Source organism: Musa acuminata, chromosome BXJ3-3 (assembly GCF_036884655.1).
Source record: "Musa acuminata AAA Group cultivar baxijiao chromosome BXJ3-3, Cavendish_Baxijiao_AAA, whole genome shotgun sequence".
Taxonomy (NCBI): domain Eukaryota; kingdom Viridiplantae; phylum Streptophyta; class Magnoliopsida; order Zingiberales; family Musaceae; genus Musa; species Musa acuminata.
This window is the reverse complement of record NC_088351.1, coordinates 9,273,821-9,290,919: the sequence shown is the minus strand read 5'-3', so window position 1 is coordinate 9,290,919 and position 17,099 is coordinate 9,273,821. Positions and strand designations below refer to the sequence as shown.

General features: G+C 41.6%; 3 protein-coding genes across 11 annotated transcripts; all 3 read right to left on the bottom strand.

Annotated features, from left to right (window-relative positions):
• Window positions 1–992: 992 nt before the first annotated feature.
• Window positions 993–3,997, bottom strand: LOC103977990 (rhodanese-like domain-containing protein 14, chloroplastic). Its single transcript, XM_009393680.3, has 6 exons — window positions 3,585–3,997; window positions 3,450–3,496; window positions 2,751–2,843; window positions 1,682–1,820; window positions 1,498–1,600; window positions 993–1,294 (listed from the first exon to the last, which is right to left on the bottom strand). The coding sequence occupies exons 1-6, from the start codon at window positions 3,778–3,780 to the stop codon at window positions 1,168–1,170; spliced, it is 705 nt and encodes a 234-aa protein (XP_009391955.2). The 5' UTR covers window positions 3,781–3,997; the 3' UTR covers window positions 993–1,167.
• Window positions 3,998–4,227: 230 nt separating this feature from the next.
• LOC135633021 (oligopeptide transporter 7-like) lies at window positions 4,228–8,679 on the bottom strand. Of its 5 annotated transcripts, none has more exons than XM_065142034.1 (10): window positions 8,541–8,679; window positions 7,722–8,063; window positions 7,516–7,613; window positions 7,241–7,445; window positions 6,661–7,178; window positions 6,475–6,572; window positions 5,611–6,180; window positions 5,285–5,537; window positions 5,009–5,191; window positions 4,228–4,936 (listed from the first exon to the last, which is right to left on the bottom strand). In XM_065142034.1, the coding sequence occupies exons 4-10, from the start codon at window positions 7,290–7,292 to the stop codon at window positions 4,322–4,324; spliced, it is 2,289 nt and encodes a 762-aa protein (XP_064998106.1). In that variant the 5' UTR covers window positions 7,293–7,445; window positions 7,516–7,613; window positions 7,722–8,063; window positions 8,541–8,679; the 3' UTR covers window positions 4,228–4,321. The 5 variants fall into 5 exon arrangements, with proteins under 5 accessions (XP_064998106.1, XP_064998107.1, XP_064998103.1 ...); XM_065142035.1 differs by having other exon boundaries at window positions 7,521–7,613; XM_065142031.1 differs by having other exon boundaries at window positions 7,516–8,063.
• LOC135633022 (protein MATERNALLY EXPRESSED GENE 5-like) lies at window positions 8,202–15,328 on the bottom strand. Of its 5 annotated transcripts, none has more exons than XR_010494876.1 (7): window positions 15,088–15,327; window positions 13,911–14,032; window positions 13,620–13,836; window positions 13,484–13,545; window positions 13,316–13,397; window positions 9,372–9,503; window positions 8,202–8,719 (listed from the first exon to the last, which is right to left on the bottom strand). XR_010494876.1 is itself a non-coding variant. In XM_065142038.1 (7 exons), the coding sequence occupies exons 1-6, from the start codon at window positions 15,191–15,193 to the stop codon at window positions 11,403–11,405; spliced, it is 693 nt and encodes a 230-aa protein (XP_064998110.1). In that variant the 5' UTR covers window positions 15,194–15,327; the 3' UTR covers window positions 9,375–9,503; window positions 11,382–11,402. The 5 variants fall into 5 exon arrangements, 3 of the variants coding, with proteins under 3 accessions (XP_064998110.1, XP_064998109.1, XP_064998112.1); XR_010494875.1 differs by lacking the exon at window positions 8,202–8,719 and adding an exon at window positions 9,657–9,871 and having other exon boundaries at window positions 9,375–9,503; window positions 15,088–15,328; XM_065142038.1 differs by lacking the exon at window positions 8,202–8,719 and adding an exon at window positions 11,382–11,506 and having other exon boundaries at window positions 9,375–9,503.
• Window positions 15,329–17,099: the final 1,771 nt, after the last annotated feature.

Here is a 17,099-nt window from a genome sequence, read left to right as displayed (position 1 = left end):
TTTGGTTGGCATCGATTTGGCTCGATTGAACCGGCGAGATTCGTACAATGGGGTCTCCGCGCTGCTCGGCCATGTGAGGGTAGGGCCCGGTCAAAATCAATATCAGACTCATCCAAACTCGGTCAAAGTGACATCAACAATGCAATGCACTTGCGCTGCAATTTATATTCAGGTAGCATAATGGTTTGGTGTCGAAGGGAATTGCTTTTATAGGTCAATTGTCAGATATTTCGGTATGATGTCTTATGCTCATGTTTTTAATCTATGTTCGTCTTCTAGTACGTATATATATCTGGTAGGAAAAGAACATGCCATGTGTATGTGTGTGTGTGAGAGAGAGAAAAAAACATGTCATGTGTTGGTGGTCCTTTCATTGGATGTGAGCTAGAGATACAAAGTGTGTGCAGGGTACGTTGTACATGAAGGTTATGGTGAGTGTTCCCCCATGTCCCATCATCTCCTTTTGATCTCGACCGTCGATTTATACACATCATAAAAGTTGACATAACAACTTCCTATCACATCACTGGTGATTATTATTTATTTTATTTATTTTATTTTTATTTATTTATTTATTATTATTATTATTATTATAAGTTAGTTATCCAATCGAATCGAAGACTACGGATAGGGCTAATGTATGATTTATCCTGTTGGATCAAACAACGATAGTTAAACTTGGTTATTCGATCAGATCCATCCACGTCTGAAATATGATCACTTCTCCTCATCTCTTTTATGAGAAGAATATATATATATATATATATATATAATTGTAACTATCCAATGACAGATACCTTACCAAATAAAATAATATATTACAACAAGAGTAATGTAATTAGTGAAATTGCACTCTTTAACACAAGCATTATCATGATCCGATGGGATAATTGACCCATTAACAGTCTAAATGATTGTTCCAAAAAAATATTTAGTCCCGTTCAATTAGTCCTTAAATATAGATATCACAAGTAAAAAAACACATAATTGCCTTTACTTTCTAAGGCCCCAATAAGAAGAGCACCATTCATTTATTCTGATGTGAACTGTCGGAGTCTGCTAAAGAATGTATGTAAAATAACACAAACATTTACAGAATGATATTATGAATAAAGGCTGCAGGGAACAAAATCCTAGAGCCACAATTTTACATTGTGATCTTGCAACTCATTCTTCTTCTTCTGCAGCAGCAGCAGCAGGCAGGCCTTCTTTGAACCATGTGTAGAGCCCTCCCTCCAGGTGGTATACATTTTTATACCCATTCAGCACCAGCAAATATGCTGCTATTAAAGACCTGCCAAAATCATACTTTCTCATCAATAACATGGAAGAAGTTAGGACTAGTGTCATCATGTGTCACGGATGATGGCCTAAACATCGATCAATCAAACTTGAAATGCTGACTGACACTGTTAGATTAGATGAAAGGTTCAATACACCACATGCAGAGATTGGCTGATGCTTGATTGCTGAAATAATATACTTTAACCAAGTTACCTGGACTGTTGGCCCTCTGGAAGATTTTGTGATGGTTTCGTTGTTCCTCCGGTTGAACATGCTACAATGATTTTTGCGTCCTTATCAAGTTTTGACTCCACACCTGTTTGCAGATGAAAATATTTATTATTCACGATTCAACATATCTACACAAAAATATGTGTTACAACCCTAATTAGTTTACTCTGGATAAACTCGGGATTCTCTTCTGTGCCAGAGAATATGCCAAAGAATGCGAAAGCAGCACGCCTAGCAATATCCCATGCGGTCCATTCCTTTATAAGCCTGTATATTTGTACATTGATTGCACCTGGTGGATGAGCCTAAAGAAGTTTTCAAGAATCACAATTAGAGATGTGAAGCATTCACCAAAATTCACTGACAAGTCAATCGAACTTAAGAAAATTAATATAACATATTTGGCATAAACCTACTCAAAGTCAAGTGGTCAATCCCTGGATTGACTTTTTAACATCTGATGAAGTACTATGATTTCAGAAAGAAACATGATATTATCATGAGAACACAAAGGTGTATTATGGAAATGGATATAATAAGCAACACAAAGCACTCATAGAAAGAACTATGGATGGAAGCTAGAGATGGTTCTTATTTGTTGCGGTCCAAGGTTGAATCATTTGAAAGGACAAAGAGGTGACGCAAAAAACATTCAGCTTCATAGGGATCTTTAGATAAAATTATCCCTCAAAAAAGAAAGGAAAAAGAAAATCTCAAGCATAGCCAGTAATTCCCTTTTTTTTCGAGACCCCCTTAAATGTATTGGAGTTTCATACAATTGCTCCTTAGTTTCATAAGGTTATACTTCCATCACATACACATTCTTAGTCTCCCGCCAACCATTCGGTCTTGGGCAAGTCATTTTTCCTAAATTTGCATTGGATAGGTTGAACACTACAGATAAATGTTGCTGATGGCCTAACCATATGGCCACAAGACCTAGTTAACTCTTCCTTGAAGCTTTTTCCGATGGAATTAGACTTGCACAAATAAGAATTTAGTGATGAAAGATGAGAAACTTTCTTATAAATGCAAGTGCAAATATGTTATAGAACAAAATTAGCAACAAAAGGTTGTTGATGCTTGTAGGTTTATGTATCTCCATTTGTTACCCCATTTTCTCTTTAGCCAATTCTGTTTGTTAGATGTCATTTTTCGCTTTGCCCCAATTAAGAGTTGCAAAATGACTACATTGCATTTATACATTTTATAACGAAAGCAATTAAAAAAAATACCTCCTTAAATTCTGCTTCAGGACGGACATCCAAAATTACAAAATTGTTTTCTTTTTGGAGACGCAGTGCTTCCTTTACGTCAACACTACGGACCTGCAAACAGATCATGTTATCATACACAGATGGAGATCACATCATCCAATTCAGAAAAAGAACAGCAGATTCACCAAAATGTTCTTTAGCCAAAATCACAAACTCCCTTCTAGCAAGATTTACCTACATGAACTCACAGTCACTCAATCCGAGAGCAAGAGCACCATTACAGGACAACCAGAAGAGCATTGTCTCTCCTACTGGCACTTATAATAGTGATAAGAAAATGTAGGATAATAAGCAAGATCCTCCTTGTAGAAGAGTATCTTTTATGCATTACTCTGATTGCATGTTGTTGATGAGAACTGCAAACTTAACATGAAACCTGACAAAGTTCTAAATTACATGGAATAATACACTGCTGATGAACTAAGTCATTGATGACCAAAATATATGTACCAACAGCTTAGCAAACTTGAGCGATCGTCACAAGAATCAGATCTCTTCATCAAAAACAGCATTGGATTGCTAAAAAGGAAAGAAGAAGATCTATACACTGCATCAAGAAGTCATCACTGACGGGAAATGTCGACTAGTCTATACGAGTATAGTGTTAAATTAAGCAGAAAAATCATTAAAAAATAGAACACATGAAACGGGAATTACCCTCTTCTGAAGGAGAAGCTCACGCTTGGTCTTCCAGTCTTCTTCGGCTGAGTGCAAACAAGATAGAACATGTGACCAATTCGATGCACAAATGAGGAAATTGACAAGAACAGGGATGATTTGGTCATATTATACCAGGTGATTTCGCAGGTTTCGTGGCGGCGCTTCTGACGCGGAACGAGCGAGCGGTGGAGCAGGAGGACCGGAAGCCGGCCGCGGCAGCCACCGGCGTCGAGGGAGGGATCGAATTGATGTCGGAAGAGAAGCGAAGTCCGGAACAGGAGAGGCTTGGCTTTGTGATGGTAGTAGCAGCAGCAGCAGAAGCAAGCATCTTGCTTTCTCTCGAACTTGGTCCGAAGGAGTACTGCCTACTACCGTGATGGAATGGGCGGCGAGGAAAATATCAAGAGGGGAAACATTGGGCGGTAGCGGATTGGTGGTGCCACGATATCTCAACTGGTGGTGGAGGTTGAGAGGCGGCCCTGCTTTCATCTGGATTTCTTGCGTTCTTGTGGCCCACCGATCCTCTTTCTGCTTTCCAGCCCCTTCCAAACCCTAATCCAACCCAGTCCGATCTGCTGATTGAGCTCGACCGATCGATCTTGGATCGGGCCCGGCTCGGTATATGTGGGACGGATAGGTCAGGTTGCGTTAGAGAACGGAAGGACGCAGCAGAGGGAGTACAGGCGATCGCAAGCTTGGCGATCTCAACCCTGCCTTCCACGTAATCGTCGAAATGCCGGGCCGAGATTTCCATGTTTACTGATTTGTACCTAAGTTTACATATTCCAATTCAATGATTTATACATCTCCACTGTAGTATGAATGCGAATCTAATCAGGAAACAAAGAACTTGTAGCTCCACAAGCATCTCAGAACACGGGGCAACCTTCGACGACGACACCCGGAGATGTTGGGCAGGAAGCCAGAGGACACCCATCCAAGTGATTCCCCCACCAATTGAGTCTCACCTTCTCCAATCCCAAGCACATATACAGCAACACGCCCATGAATGCCAGCCCTGCATCCAGAGCACCAGAGAGCACATAGTTGTGCCGCTGCCACCACTCACGCCTGTACCTGTAGATCACATAACCTGAGAGGAAACCGACAAAGACCCATGTCGTGTAATTCACGGCTGTTGCCGGCGGCATCGATCCAGTGGCGCCGATCAGTACGGGCATGTTTATGAGGCGGATCCACTCTTGCTCTGGGAAGGCTTTATGAGCAAGCCAGACGAGCAGAGGCGCCAGCGCACCAGCCAGGAAGAACCAGTTGATGTTGGAGTAGGTGCCGAGGTCTCCAAAGATCCTGCGTGGACCAATGAGACCCCAGATGACAGAGGCGTCGTAGAAGACGTGGTCACCGGGGCAGGTCCATGGACTGTCCGAAGGCAGGAGCTTGGTGTTGCAGATGTCGGGAATGGTCTCCATAAGCCACCATGCAGTTCCCAAATATACGAGTGCAGCAATCAAGGTGCCCACAACCTATATTTCCTCATCAGTATGAACTCAATCAATACTCTTTGGCAGCCAAAGGACATGGGAGTGTCAACGAACCTGTGCCATGAACATAGTTCTGGGTGGTATCTTCATGTAGTGCCCCAATTTGAAGTCTTGCAAGAACAACAAGGCCTGTTTCATGCTGATGAATCCGTATACCTTAAAACACATGTTTGCGACTGGGCGTCCGGGATACAAGTATCCGATGATGTACTCTGTAATGACGTTTAGTCCCGGTGTCTTGGTCAACAAACAGGAGAAGCCATTGATCAGGCTAGCTAACTCAGAAGCTGCAGGGAGCTGACACGGGGAAGGAAACTAGCAAGCAGATACCTGGTTCGTGGTGGCTTTGATGATTCCGAAGGGGAGCGTGAAGAAAACGGCGATGAAGCAGGCTAGTAGTACTCCCCACCAAGGCAGCTGGAGCTGATCGATGAAGTACTCACATGCGAAGATGGTAAGAGCAACGTTGGCAACGAGGAGGATGATGAACCACCAGTGCGGGACCTGGTCGTATCTGCTCATTAGCCTCGTATGGATATCCATCTTCTCTTTGAATGCTGACTTGCTCATCTGCCATATTTGGCTACAAGCAAGCACAACTGTGATCGATCGAATACTTGGCATTCGTTGCAGGCAAATCGAGTGTCACCACGCACCTTCCATGGAAGAGAAGAACATGAGAGATGGTCGCCGTGAGAGAGGCAAAGCCGACGCCGTAGGTCATTGCGAAGAGTGCGCTCAGGTAGAGCGGACCATTCTTCTCGTAGGTCTTGATGTCGAGGTGGAAGTTGGGGTCTATGATGCCGGAGATGTTGTAGCTCTGCCCGGTGGATGTGAAGAGGCCATCGGAGAAGATGGGGAAGGTCTTGGCGTTGTAGAGGTTGAGCCAGTACGCAGCGGGCGTGATGACATACATGATGAGCGCAAAGCCAGCGGCGACATTGGCAGTCGCAAACCAAGGGCTGGCCAGGGGGCTGCTGAGGTAGGAGGAGATGGTGGCCCAGTCCAGGCCGATGGCGCCGATGCCGAGGCCATGGAGGCCAGAACCGAGCTGCTGGGCAAGGACGGAGCGAGGGAAGATCCAGCACATCCAGGAGAGGGAGGTGAGCACGGAGAAGAGATGGCCTGGGAGAACGTAGTAGGCAAAGCTACAGAAGAAGGCCACCGTGAAGAACTGGTTCCGAGTCATGCCACCTTTGGGGCGACCTTCTTTCTCGTGCAGGGCTCTGCATGTAGATGAAAGGAAAGCAGTTCAACGCTTGCAATATGGACCAGGGTGGCCTTAAAAGTTGATTCCATCTACATGTCCCTACCACTGGCAAGTGGATGTTAATTACATGGCCTATATGTGTCGGTAAACTACGCGATATATGAGTCTTATGAGACCCCGCTGGGCATGGGCATTGAGTAAACTATCTGAGTCTGTAGTCACCAACCACTAATCAGATGTTCTAAGCTCGCATCATCGTTTCAAGCCAGAAAATGCAAGGATTTAAAAACTAAAAAGAGAGACCACTTACCTGAACAGTGAGACCTGCACCAGATTTTGCGGCCACCACATCGCCGCCGGCTCCACCAGGTACCGCCGGAACATCCCAGCCCACCCGAAGCCGAGAACCTGTGTCATCAATATCAACAGCAAGACGAACGAATTATGCGATGGCTACACAAAAGGATCGAGGGAAGGGATGCGGATGAGGCAAGACCTGTGTGGTGATGACGACGAGTAAGGAGACGAAGAAGGTGATGTGCTTCTGGTAGAATATCCTGACGGCGCTGACGATGTGGATGGCGTAGACGCTGCCGGCGCCGGAGTTGGCGAAGATGGTGATGAGGACGTGCTCCTTCATGTTGAAAGGGCCCGGGTTGAGGGTGAACTCCCACCGGCTCCCCCTGAAGAAGACGCGGTCGGTGATGGTGGAGGCCATGAGGTGGCCCAGCGGCACCACCGCGATCTGGGCGGAGATGGAGGTGATGGAGAGCGGCTCCTTCCGGTACCAGAAGAACTGGTTCAGGAAGGCGAGCAGCACGCAGGAGGCTGTTCCCAGGACCCACATGCGGAAGGTGAGGACGGGCGTCGCGGGGTCGTCATTGACCGGCACCGTCAAGGCCACCTGCTCGATGGGCGAGTTCTCTTCCTCTTCCTCTTCCTCTTCCTCCTCCTCCTTTCGTGGTGGTGGTGGAGATGACGAGGACGACGCCGAGGTGGAGGGATCGGAGGCGACTGCATGATGCGAAGGATGAGAGAAGGGAAGAGAGAAGAAGCGGAGGAGATGATAAGCTTACGCAGGGGAGATGTGATCTGGCGCTGCTCTTCTTCCTCTTGAGGCTTGTCCATTTTGGCAACCTATTCTTCTTCCGCAGGGTAGAAGAATATGGTGTTGTGTCGGAAGAGACAGAGAGAGAAGGGGAATCAAGTATACCAATTCGGGTGTACAGATCTGTGCAATCTGTCAAGGGGAGCCGCTCGAGATGATGCAAAGGGCGTTGACTGCAAAAGATCCACGGATAATTAAAATAATGAAATAGAAAGAATGCGTATGTGGGTGTAACATATGTACCGCACATCTACGAGCAATCATACACTTGAGGATACGAGTAATAATAGATAAGTCACCGGCGAATTTGTGGTAATCTTCATGTATGTATCTGGTAATATCTATTAAGGAAATTGCAACCGTCACGAAAGAAAGAAGCCAAAAACAATAGAAGGAAAGCGAGATAGGGTACCAATGTGACCCACATGGAGCACAAGTCCGCAACCTACCCCAATCTTGCTTGCCGTCCACGGAGCGTCGCTTGTGATGGAAAAGGCACAATCTAACTCCATTGACACCACATCCGACGACCACAGAGTACCCATGGAACCAATTGGTCGTGCCACAAAACCGGACGGGTCGCCCAATGTGCTTCTCGCACTGGGAACGCATGGAATATTCTGGGCCGAGTGGCGGCCCAACACGTCAGATTTGCAAAGATTTTAAGAATTGGGTACCACAGTCCCAAAGTGAATCTGAATCACAAATGCGGCCGTATTCATCGGCTTCACCTCGGAGACGGATTCCAGTGCAGCATTCATATAAGAATTCAATACGCGGTCGGTTGTGACCTTGCATAAGAGAGAATATTATAAACGTATATTATATTAGTTTCTGTAAGAATGAATGCCAAAAATTCCAGTGCGTCATACATGTTTCTACATCTTTCACTAAAATTCATCCAAGAAAACTCAACCATGATTACAACATACCAATCAAACGATAATCTTTATTAATGCTAATTAGAGCTTTAACCAACTTATATGATAATTAGACACGTACAATTTTGGAACTTAAAATGGACATACATGCTAAACTTAAATTTTAATATTATAAACGTACAAACGCATACAAACTTTCCCTTTCATAAATGTATTCGAGCGTTCTTTATGATGAAAATGAGTAAGACTTGGGATGTAAATTTTCCTCGTTGCAAAAATGGCTGGATTATGAAGTTAGATATTAGAGTAGGTATTATAAATAGATGACCCAACCAGCCGTCCTAATGCACCAATCATAATCGAGGAAAAGAGAGATAGCATTACTACCTCAAAACACCACAAGCAGAAAAGTCCACCAAACGTGAAATCTCCTTCACCTCCTCAGTATGGGTTGCAAATAGTTTCGAGAGAGACGTCATACCAAACGACCATTCCAAAAACTTCCATTGTATGCCGACACAACATCGGTTTTCAACCTCTCCGTTTGACTGTTTTGCAAATATGACCTACAGCAGATGAAAACGAGTCAATCTCATGTTTTGATCATAGAATAGTGTGTAGTTGACGACTAAGTTACAGAGCGTAACAACAAAGGCAACACCAGTCTTGTTGCTTGATAAATTTCAAAGATGTACAAAGCTTTTCTCATAGATCCATGACTTGCGAGACATTAACAATGAGGTACGCATGAACCCTTGCATCATATCTTCACGTTGTACATGCTAAAATCACAAAACTTATCATAATAACCTAACATATTCAATTAGCTTGGCTGAAGAAAACATTTGAAAATAAATTGTGTAGTTTTTTATTGGACGATGAAAAACATGAAGACTGTTTCACATTGAACTCAAATGACCAACCAATCAAGTTCACCAAAAAGTCTTTAATGTTCCATACTAAAAAAGGTTGTCCTTTTATGTTGTGATGGGAGACAGAATTGCAGCAACCATACTGAAATATGAGTGCACGGCCCTAAGGTCATCAAAGCAGGGTTGCAACTCACGGCAGTTAATATATCTGAGAACTAGCATGCCTGGATGAATCTAAACTTTAAAATGCACAGTAATGACAAACTTATGAAGTTGATGAAGCAATTGATTCCTACAATAGATTCCCAGAGCACAAATTACTGCAAATAAGGCCAACAATTAATACCTGTATCAGGCATAGATAAGACTTCAACAACTCCAGGCCATCATGTATCTTCTCGGAACAGTGTAAGCACCATAGCTTCAGGTGTCCTAGTGGTGAATGTACTGGGTGGTCAACATACTCTTTCTGTTTCCCCTGATTGCAAGGCAAGCATACTATGATTTTGAGCATTAGCCTTAAATCCAGAATCTAGCATAAACTAGCAGACACATCTACTCCTGTGGGCATAAAACTAAAAATCAAAATCTAGCATAACCATGCATACACATCAATTCCACAGAAATATACCTATTCGTGAGGCGGTAAATGTAGAGCATAGAAGCCTATTGCTGAGGCAGTAGAATGTTCTGGTCTTGGCCATCCCGGATCCCAAAATTTGCAGGGGTTGATCTTGACAGTTCAAATCACACTGGTCCTTAATGTACTTGTTCGATCTCAATGTCTCAGTAATATGAACCTCATACTCTCATACTATCTTTTCTTTAGGATTACCAAGACCAGAACTAAACAAATTTTGCATCATTGAAAAATATCAGCTATACCGTAACCATACATACAAAGCTTTAGTAGCAAAACATGCACTATCCAACAATTCAGGATTTTAGCCAATTTCTCAGTCTTATAGACTATCTAATCAAAATCAAACAGAATCAATCAAATCCAACTGACAAAAGTTACAGCCAATTCTAGGAAATTTGACAACCTCAAAAGAAAATAAAAAGAGAGAAATGGAAGAAAAGAAGAAGCCAAGTTAGAAGACAAGCAAAATAAAAAAAACACATACAGCTATGAGCCTATGACTGTGAAATAGGAGGCCAATACTAGTACTGGTTAACTATGTTTTACATTCATCATTCTTGTATGTTTCACCACTTTGCTATAACATTCATGATCCACCATGATAAAAGACAAGAAGTCAATTGAGAGAGAAAGACTAAGTATTAAAAGTATATATTATCATTTCGTCTAGCCCATAAATAACTAGCCAATAACTTAGGTGATGGTAAACGCAGCTAGCTTAGCTAAAAAGTTTATCATAGTAAAAAAATAATACTTGAATTGAGTATATTTGCCTATAATTGTTTTCCAAGCCTCTTCAAACCAATTCAGGCTCTGGCCCACTTTCCGCCTGCAAACCAACTTACAATCATAGAGGGGAACTAGTTATGCTTTATCCAGAAACTAGAATTTAGTGTCGTCTCATCCTCAACAGAAAGCCACGAAACAACGGTCATGGGCTCCAGGGTTTCACATATCAAGTCAAATACCACATCAACTACTTGAAGAACGCCGTGAATTTTATATCATATTGACACAAACCACCACATGTGAATATACATGCATAATTCAATATATTAACCATAATAACTTCATTTAAAATGCTACCATAGAAAATCTAAAAGGAATCTGAATCACCAGTTTTAGCGCATTAACACAAACTAGGGCATGTACATAAACATGCACAATCCAATACATCAACCAGAATAATTCGCTTTAGTGCTACCATAAGAATCAGAAAAAAAAAGTTTACTGTAATACACTGCAGAAGCAATACTTCCCAATACATGCACATGTCATCAGTTAAATGATAAAATTACAGCCAAACTAAAAACATGTATCAGATTAAAGAGTTTGCTTGATCATATCATAACTGTCAAGTTGCCAATACTAAGATAAGGGTCAAACAGAAGGTCAAGGTTTAAAGCATGCTCACATATGGTCCATGCTTAGTAACCACTTTAGAGAGAATACACCAACCAAATTTAGGCAGATGGCATAAGCCACAGCATGGCTATATAACTATGCCAGTTACAACTATTATAATAATTATAAGGGATAGGAAACCGTGAATGGATTATCTAATAAGTGTCTCGTCACGGAAGTCTCCCGAATTGACTGGACCTACAAGAAAGTGACCGCACAACAATGATTGAGTTCAACTTTACATTGCAACAAAACGCCTTTCTTGAGCACATCTTACGTATATGGTAAAGCGTAGATTTCGCAAGTCACCTGGATTAGGAAATCCCACGATCAACGCCTGCCACGAGGTCCACTGAATGACCTCGGACCAGGAAAGCGAGCAAACTGCAGCCTCAAGTTGGCTGATTCTCGATCGCTTTCGTCAAATTTATAACCTGCAAAATCGAGTCGTGACTACTTTACAATGCGGACAGGGCCATACTTTACGGAAGACACGCAGATTGCCGTAGAACGGAAAGTTGCAGCATAGCGCACTATCGAGGACGTGATTGCACGCGCATAACTAATGAAGACAAAACAAAGACACTACTAAAGCATCGCAAGTTCTTCAACATCTGCCAATTATTAAGGCTGACTCTTTAGTAATCAACAGTGAACCAACATCATACAGTCAATTATTAAGGCCGACTATTTAGTAATCAACAGTCAACCAATATCGTGAGTACTAATTTCAAATGGCTCTGATAGCTTTATCATGACAAAAATCTGAAGCTATCATGTCGCCTCCTGTTTGTCAAAATTTTGACAGTATGCAAAGCAAGTTCTGCCACTCGCAGGTCAGAATGAAGAGTTAATTGATGAAATGTCCACAGTCTCAAATCTAATCTATTGACTTGGAACATATTCTGTTATTCTGGCCGTGGCGGAGAATGTAAAACTTTCAAAGAGCAAAAAAGAAGATTCAGTGCAAGGACCTCGCCACTAATCACCTATATCGTAAATGAGCAGCCTTAACAGAGACCAAGGCTGATCGTCCAAGCTTGTAGCAAGTAGTTAGTAGAAAACTAGATACAACGGAGTACCAAAGTAAGGGGAAGTTTAATTTCAGCATTAAATCCTCTTTGTACTAAGAAATTAAGAAGATAAATTTGAAAAACATCAAGCAGAAAAAAGGGTACTAAAAATCCACACACCGAACTTACATCGCATGACAGATTTGCATGTTGCCAATAAACACTACACCAATAACTGCATTTATCACCATGGCATCAGACTGCTATTTTAACCCTCCAAGCCAACAACTATTACTATGAACTTGCGATACTCCTAATTAACTGTTCGAAATAATGACCGTCATAACGATTTGGGTTGCTGCTATTATGGAATATATAAAAGTATGGCCTCTTACTATATCAGGTGTGGCCTAATCTAAAACAGGAAGAGAAGAAATTGAGTTTGATCACTCTTAACCAAATAGAGAAACTAATTTATACCCCAAATCATGACGATATGGGTTAGAACCAAAATTCTTACTACTGTACCCTTGATATATTCAATAATAGTCATTTTTTCCTGTGATAATTCGTTGCAATGATCCAACTATGACTGAACATGTAGTCATCAAGCTCATCCAAAGTGTTGTTTAGTGGGTAAAGGTACATTACAACTCTCGTGACATGAGATTACAGATTTAAAGGGCGTACAAAACTGCGTTTAACAGATTTCCCTGATCTTTGTGTGATGACAATGTGAAAGTGAACCAACGCATGCAACAACCATGCCTTTATTCCAACTGCCCAAATAGACTAAGTTGATATCTTCTTTACATCCTCATCATATCAAATGTTCCTCACAGGTATGTTAATCAATAAAGTTCAATTAGCCTCAGACTACCTCAAGCAATTAAGATGTTTTTCGCCAATCCTAAATATTTAAGTCCAATGCATTGCACTTATCGAAATTGAAACACCAAAAAATCAACAGATATTAAGCCATATATTCTTCTCTTCAATCTGCTTCCTTAGTGCAAGCAAGATTATACTTGATATTATACATGACCATCAAGTAGACAGGTCAATGAAAGACTCGACAAGGAAAGAGGGTCCGTGAAGCGCCTATGTATTAACAAACAATACCTTCTGCAGAAGCATCAAAGACAATAGCAATAACAGAACTACTATAAACAGCAAAATTAAAACAAGCATGATATCAAGTGTACTAAGATTTATGGATGTCATTAGCACCTTGCAAAGCTTCCAATGCAATTGCAGCTTGGGCTGTAGTGGCGAAATCAACAAAGCATAGGACAAGTGGATCAGCCCCAGGCTACACGAACATTGAACCCCAAAGAAAATGAAGTTAGTAATATTGAATGTGAATACCAAAGGCCCTCAATAAAGTTTGAGACTCACATGTCTGGATTCCTTGTTCACAAGTCTCACCTCTTGGAACCCTACAAAAGGGCGGAAAATGTCTGCAAAAGGATGAAGGAATAGCAAACAACTAAAATCTAGTAGCACAAAAAGACACAAACTGTCAAAAGGATACGAGAGACTTCCCTGCGTGTACAGTCAGCAGGGAGGCCCTCCACAAATAAAGTATTTGAAGCATCTGGAGGAAGTGGAGGTTCAGGCCTTCTGCCACCATATCCAGCACTCCGACCATCCAAGCTTCCGATACTGATGATTCGTCGATCATCAATAGGTTGGTTATTAATTCCTCCACCCACAGGCCTAACCGACTCACCAGCACCATAAGAAGGAATCTACAGTAAAATTTCAAGGTTAGCTGCCAACAAGAAGTTAACACCCATGGTAGAAAAGCATTCATGAAAAATACCCCATTGCGTAAGTAACGATCATATGAAGCCCCAAGGGATTCAGTATCCCTGACAGTAGGATGCGCAGTCCCTTCATCCTCACGAGGGTAATAGGCAAACACGTCGGAACCACTAGGCACATCTTTAATTCAAATAAGATTAGTTTAATAAGGAATTATGTAATATATGCAGCAAGTACAATTATTTATACACCTATGTTTTTGCTCCTTGCCCGAAAGCATTTAATTAGAAAAGAAGGCTACCATATATAAAGATGATCCGACTACATATCTTTTAGGGAGCAAATCATACAAGGAGATAAAAAGAGCAAGCGCAACTAGATATCTAGGAAAAATTCATAAAAATTTGTTGCAAGTAACACGAAAGTCATTCTTGTTCAATTTGATGGTATCTCTAACAATAAAAATGATCCAAATGATAAAAGTTGAAGTCATCTTCTGGAACTAAAGAACTATGGCAACTGACATTGGAGTTTAATATAGCATAACATCAACATGAGCAGTTACCAATGCATGATCTCAAACAACTTTATTTCTTTTAATAAAAATGTAACCTGTCTTCAAAATATTAAAAATATATATAAAAAAGGGGTTTTCCACCCAAAATGATCCACCGAAAAAATGTGTTGCTTCAGCATCATGTAATTGAACGGCAAGAAACCAATTCGTGTTCAACTAAAATAACCAAAATTACAAGCATTTCACTATGCTAAACTATTGAAAGTAATTCAACCACGTATAAGATCTCAACCACAGAATCATTTCTAAGCAAGTGTGCCGTGTTGCTTGTTAATCTTTCCAAACTCTACCCCTCATACTAGAGAAAACAACACCAGATAGGTAACTACGGATGAAACCTGCATGCAAGTTTCCCCTATTCTACCCTTAATTAACAGCAACGAATCTTTCGAGATCAGAAAAATTCAAAGAACCCTAGCCTCGATAACCACAGCAACCTCAAGAATCACCGCCCATATTCCCCTAACAGACACCCAGAAGGATTGATCTCTATAGACCCACTTTAAATATGAGGCAAACTGCAACAAAGGAAACCTAGCAAATCCGATAGGTAGAAAAGGAAAACATGAAACGAAGACAGATCGAAGCAAAAGATACAGAAAGAGAAACGCGCGTAGAAGCCAGAAAAGGTCAGCGGTGGGAGCTGGGAGATACGCACACTGGTACTCCGCACGAGGTCGCTTGAGAGTGGCGGGGGGAGGGGCCATCGCCGCCGCAGCCGCCTGGTGGCGCGCATCGCCGTACCTCCAGTACGCATCGGCCATTGTCGCGGGGTCGGAGGAGGGCAGGATGCAAGTCTAGGGTTCGTCCCCGGTTGGAAGTGGGGTGGCCCTCGTAATGGGAGGGAGGTAGGCGGAAGGAACGGTGAGCACTCGCGTGCGCTCCAAGAATGATCTCGAAGATTGATCGGAAGCCCTAATTATAGATCCGTCTAAGTCGGACCAACAATTCAAATTGAACCGATCCGTGCCGTCGTGCGAGCCCAGCCACGGCCCGATTGGGCCGAGCTCTAAACCGGCTCAAATTTTCATCATCAATTCGATCTGGAGAAATTGATATTATCTATTATTCGAGTCGGGCTACACTGATAGTGTGATGTATTAGAATGCTCTAATTTAACGTTTTATATCATGCTGACATGAATAGTCGAAAATAATTGTTATATTATTTATCGTCCTATTGTGCTTCAACATATCATTTTGTATATTCAATATTGCAATGTCTGTCTTGGAACATCAACAACAATTGTGTGGATGCTTTGGATCTTGTTGCTTCAAATGATTTTTATTTTTATTTTGGTCATAAGCGAGCGCAGTGAATGCAAAGAGAAATTTTGCTAAGTCCATCGGACTAGTTGATTCTTATGTCCAAAGCAAAAATATCATGTATTTAAAGATTTTTTTTATACAATAAGATCCTTTAAATATTTTGATGTATTTATTATTGGACGAATGCATCATGCGGACAAAAAATACTTTACGACACATTATTATTTTTTACATACTTTAATAGATGTGTGGTATGTAATAGGATACTTTGATAATGTTTGGTACTCTGTGTGTTGATGGGAAATTTTTTTACCAATGACAACTAACATGTGATTATACATTGGAATAATTTGATTGACGTTCATCAACTTGAGCACTAAACGGATTAGGTCAAAAAATCGATACTCAATCTTTTCGATCTTCGTGCATGTCATCTTCGAAGCATGTGAGTATATGTAACTTGGCTCTCGGGAGAGCTCTAGAGGTACCTTGATAATCATCTCATCCTTCTGAAGCACTTCAATTTTTTTTATAAATATTTTAATATTAGAAGAAGAGCTCATGCCGTTAGAATGTTGGCCCCGTTGATCCACTCAATGATCGTTCAAACAACGATGCTTCACCCTCAACCGATAGTATCATCACTCACGGGGCAAGAGCCGGTGTTTCGTAACCTTAGCACATCTACCTCGATGTAAATCGTGATATAATACTGACATGTATTTAACAACCCAAGCCTCTCTTCTCTAATAATGACCTCAAACCACATGCCTTCCCTATCGGAGTCTTCCTAGACCTCACTCAACAAGTGCCGATATTGATAGGGATAATGTAGATTATCGTCTCACTCCTACCTCAATTGATCTAGTCGATAATGACTTGAACCTCATAGCAATTCGTGGTACTGTCAATGCCTATCGAGGTTCCATGACTCGATGTGGCATCGACCCCCCAAGAGTATCAGAAGCTTATGGAACACTCAAAGGATTGAGCGCTCTAATATTCGAATGTGGAGTTTAATGAGCCTCATCGACCATAATCCATCTTGCTTGAGTCTAAGGCGCAACCAACAAATTCTATAGAAGATACTCTTCAGGCATATCTATAACAGATGGATTGACACCTAGAGAACATGCGTTGGGAGTTTTGTCTATCCAAGGACGAAGATTTGGTTGAGAACATCTTCGATCGATCCTCGATTACTTAGAAGACTCAAGAAGAGCTCATTCTTACTAGCTTCAAACTGCTAAACTTGCAAGGGTTTGATAGAGATATAAACATAACCGATCACATATTGGTCATTTATGTTCAAATGTTCTTATACGACATATCGGATACCCTGATGTGTCATATATTCTCTATCTTACTATGTGGCTCGGTTCTAGAATGATATATGATAGCA

Coding starts and splice junctions, on each gene's coding strand:
- LOC103977990 (XM_009393680.3), bottom strand. CDS start 3,780: ATGCTTGCTTCTGCTGCTGCTGCTACTACCATCACAAAGCCAAGCCTC. Junction 1,821..2,750: donor CTGAAGCAGAATTTAAGGAG/GTATTTTTTTTA, acceptor AAACTTCTTTAG/GCTCATCCACCAGGTGCAAT. Junction 1,601..1,681: donor GAATCCCGAGTTTATCCAGA/GTAAACTAATTA, acceptor ATCTGCAAACAG/GTGTGGAGTCAAAACTTGAT.
- LOC135633021 (XM_065142031.1), bottom strand. CDS start 7,292: ATGGACAAGCCTCAAGAGGAAGAAGAGCAGCGCCAGATCACATCTCCC. Junction 7,179..7,240: donor CCAGATCACATCTCCCCTGC/GTAAGCTTATCA, acceptor CGCATCATGCAG/TCGCCTCCGATCCCTCCACC. Junction 6,573..6,660: donor TCGTCGTCATCACCACACAG/GTCTTGCCTCAT, acceptor TTGATGACACAG/GTTCTCGGCTTCGGGTGGGC.
- LOC135633022 (XM_065142038.1), bottom strand. CDS start 15,193: ATGGCCGATGCGTACTGGAGGTACGGCGATGCGCGCCACCAGGCGGCT. Junction 13,837..13,910: donor ATCGTTACTTACGCAATGGG/GTATTTTTCATG, acceptor ATTTTACTGTAG/ATTCCTTCTTATGGTGCTGG. Junction 11,507..13,315: donor TGCATTGGAAGCTTTGCAAG/GTGCTAATGACA, acceptor TCGATTTTGCAG/GTTATAAATTTGACGAAAGC.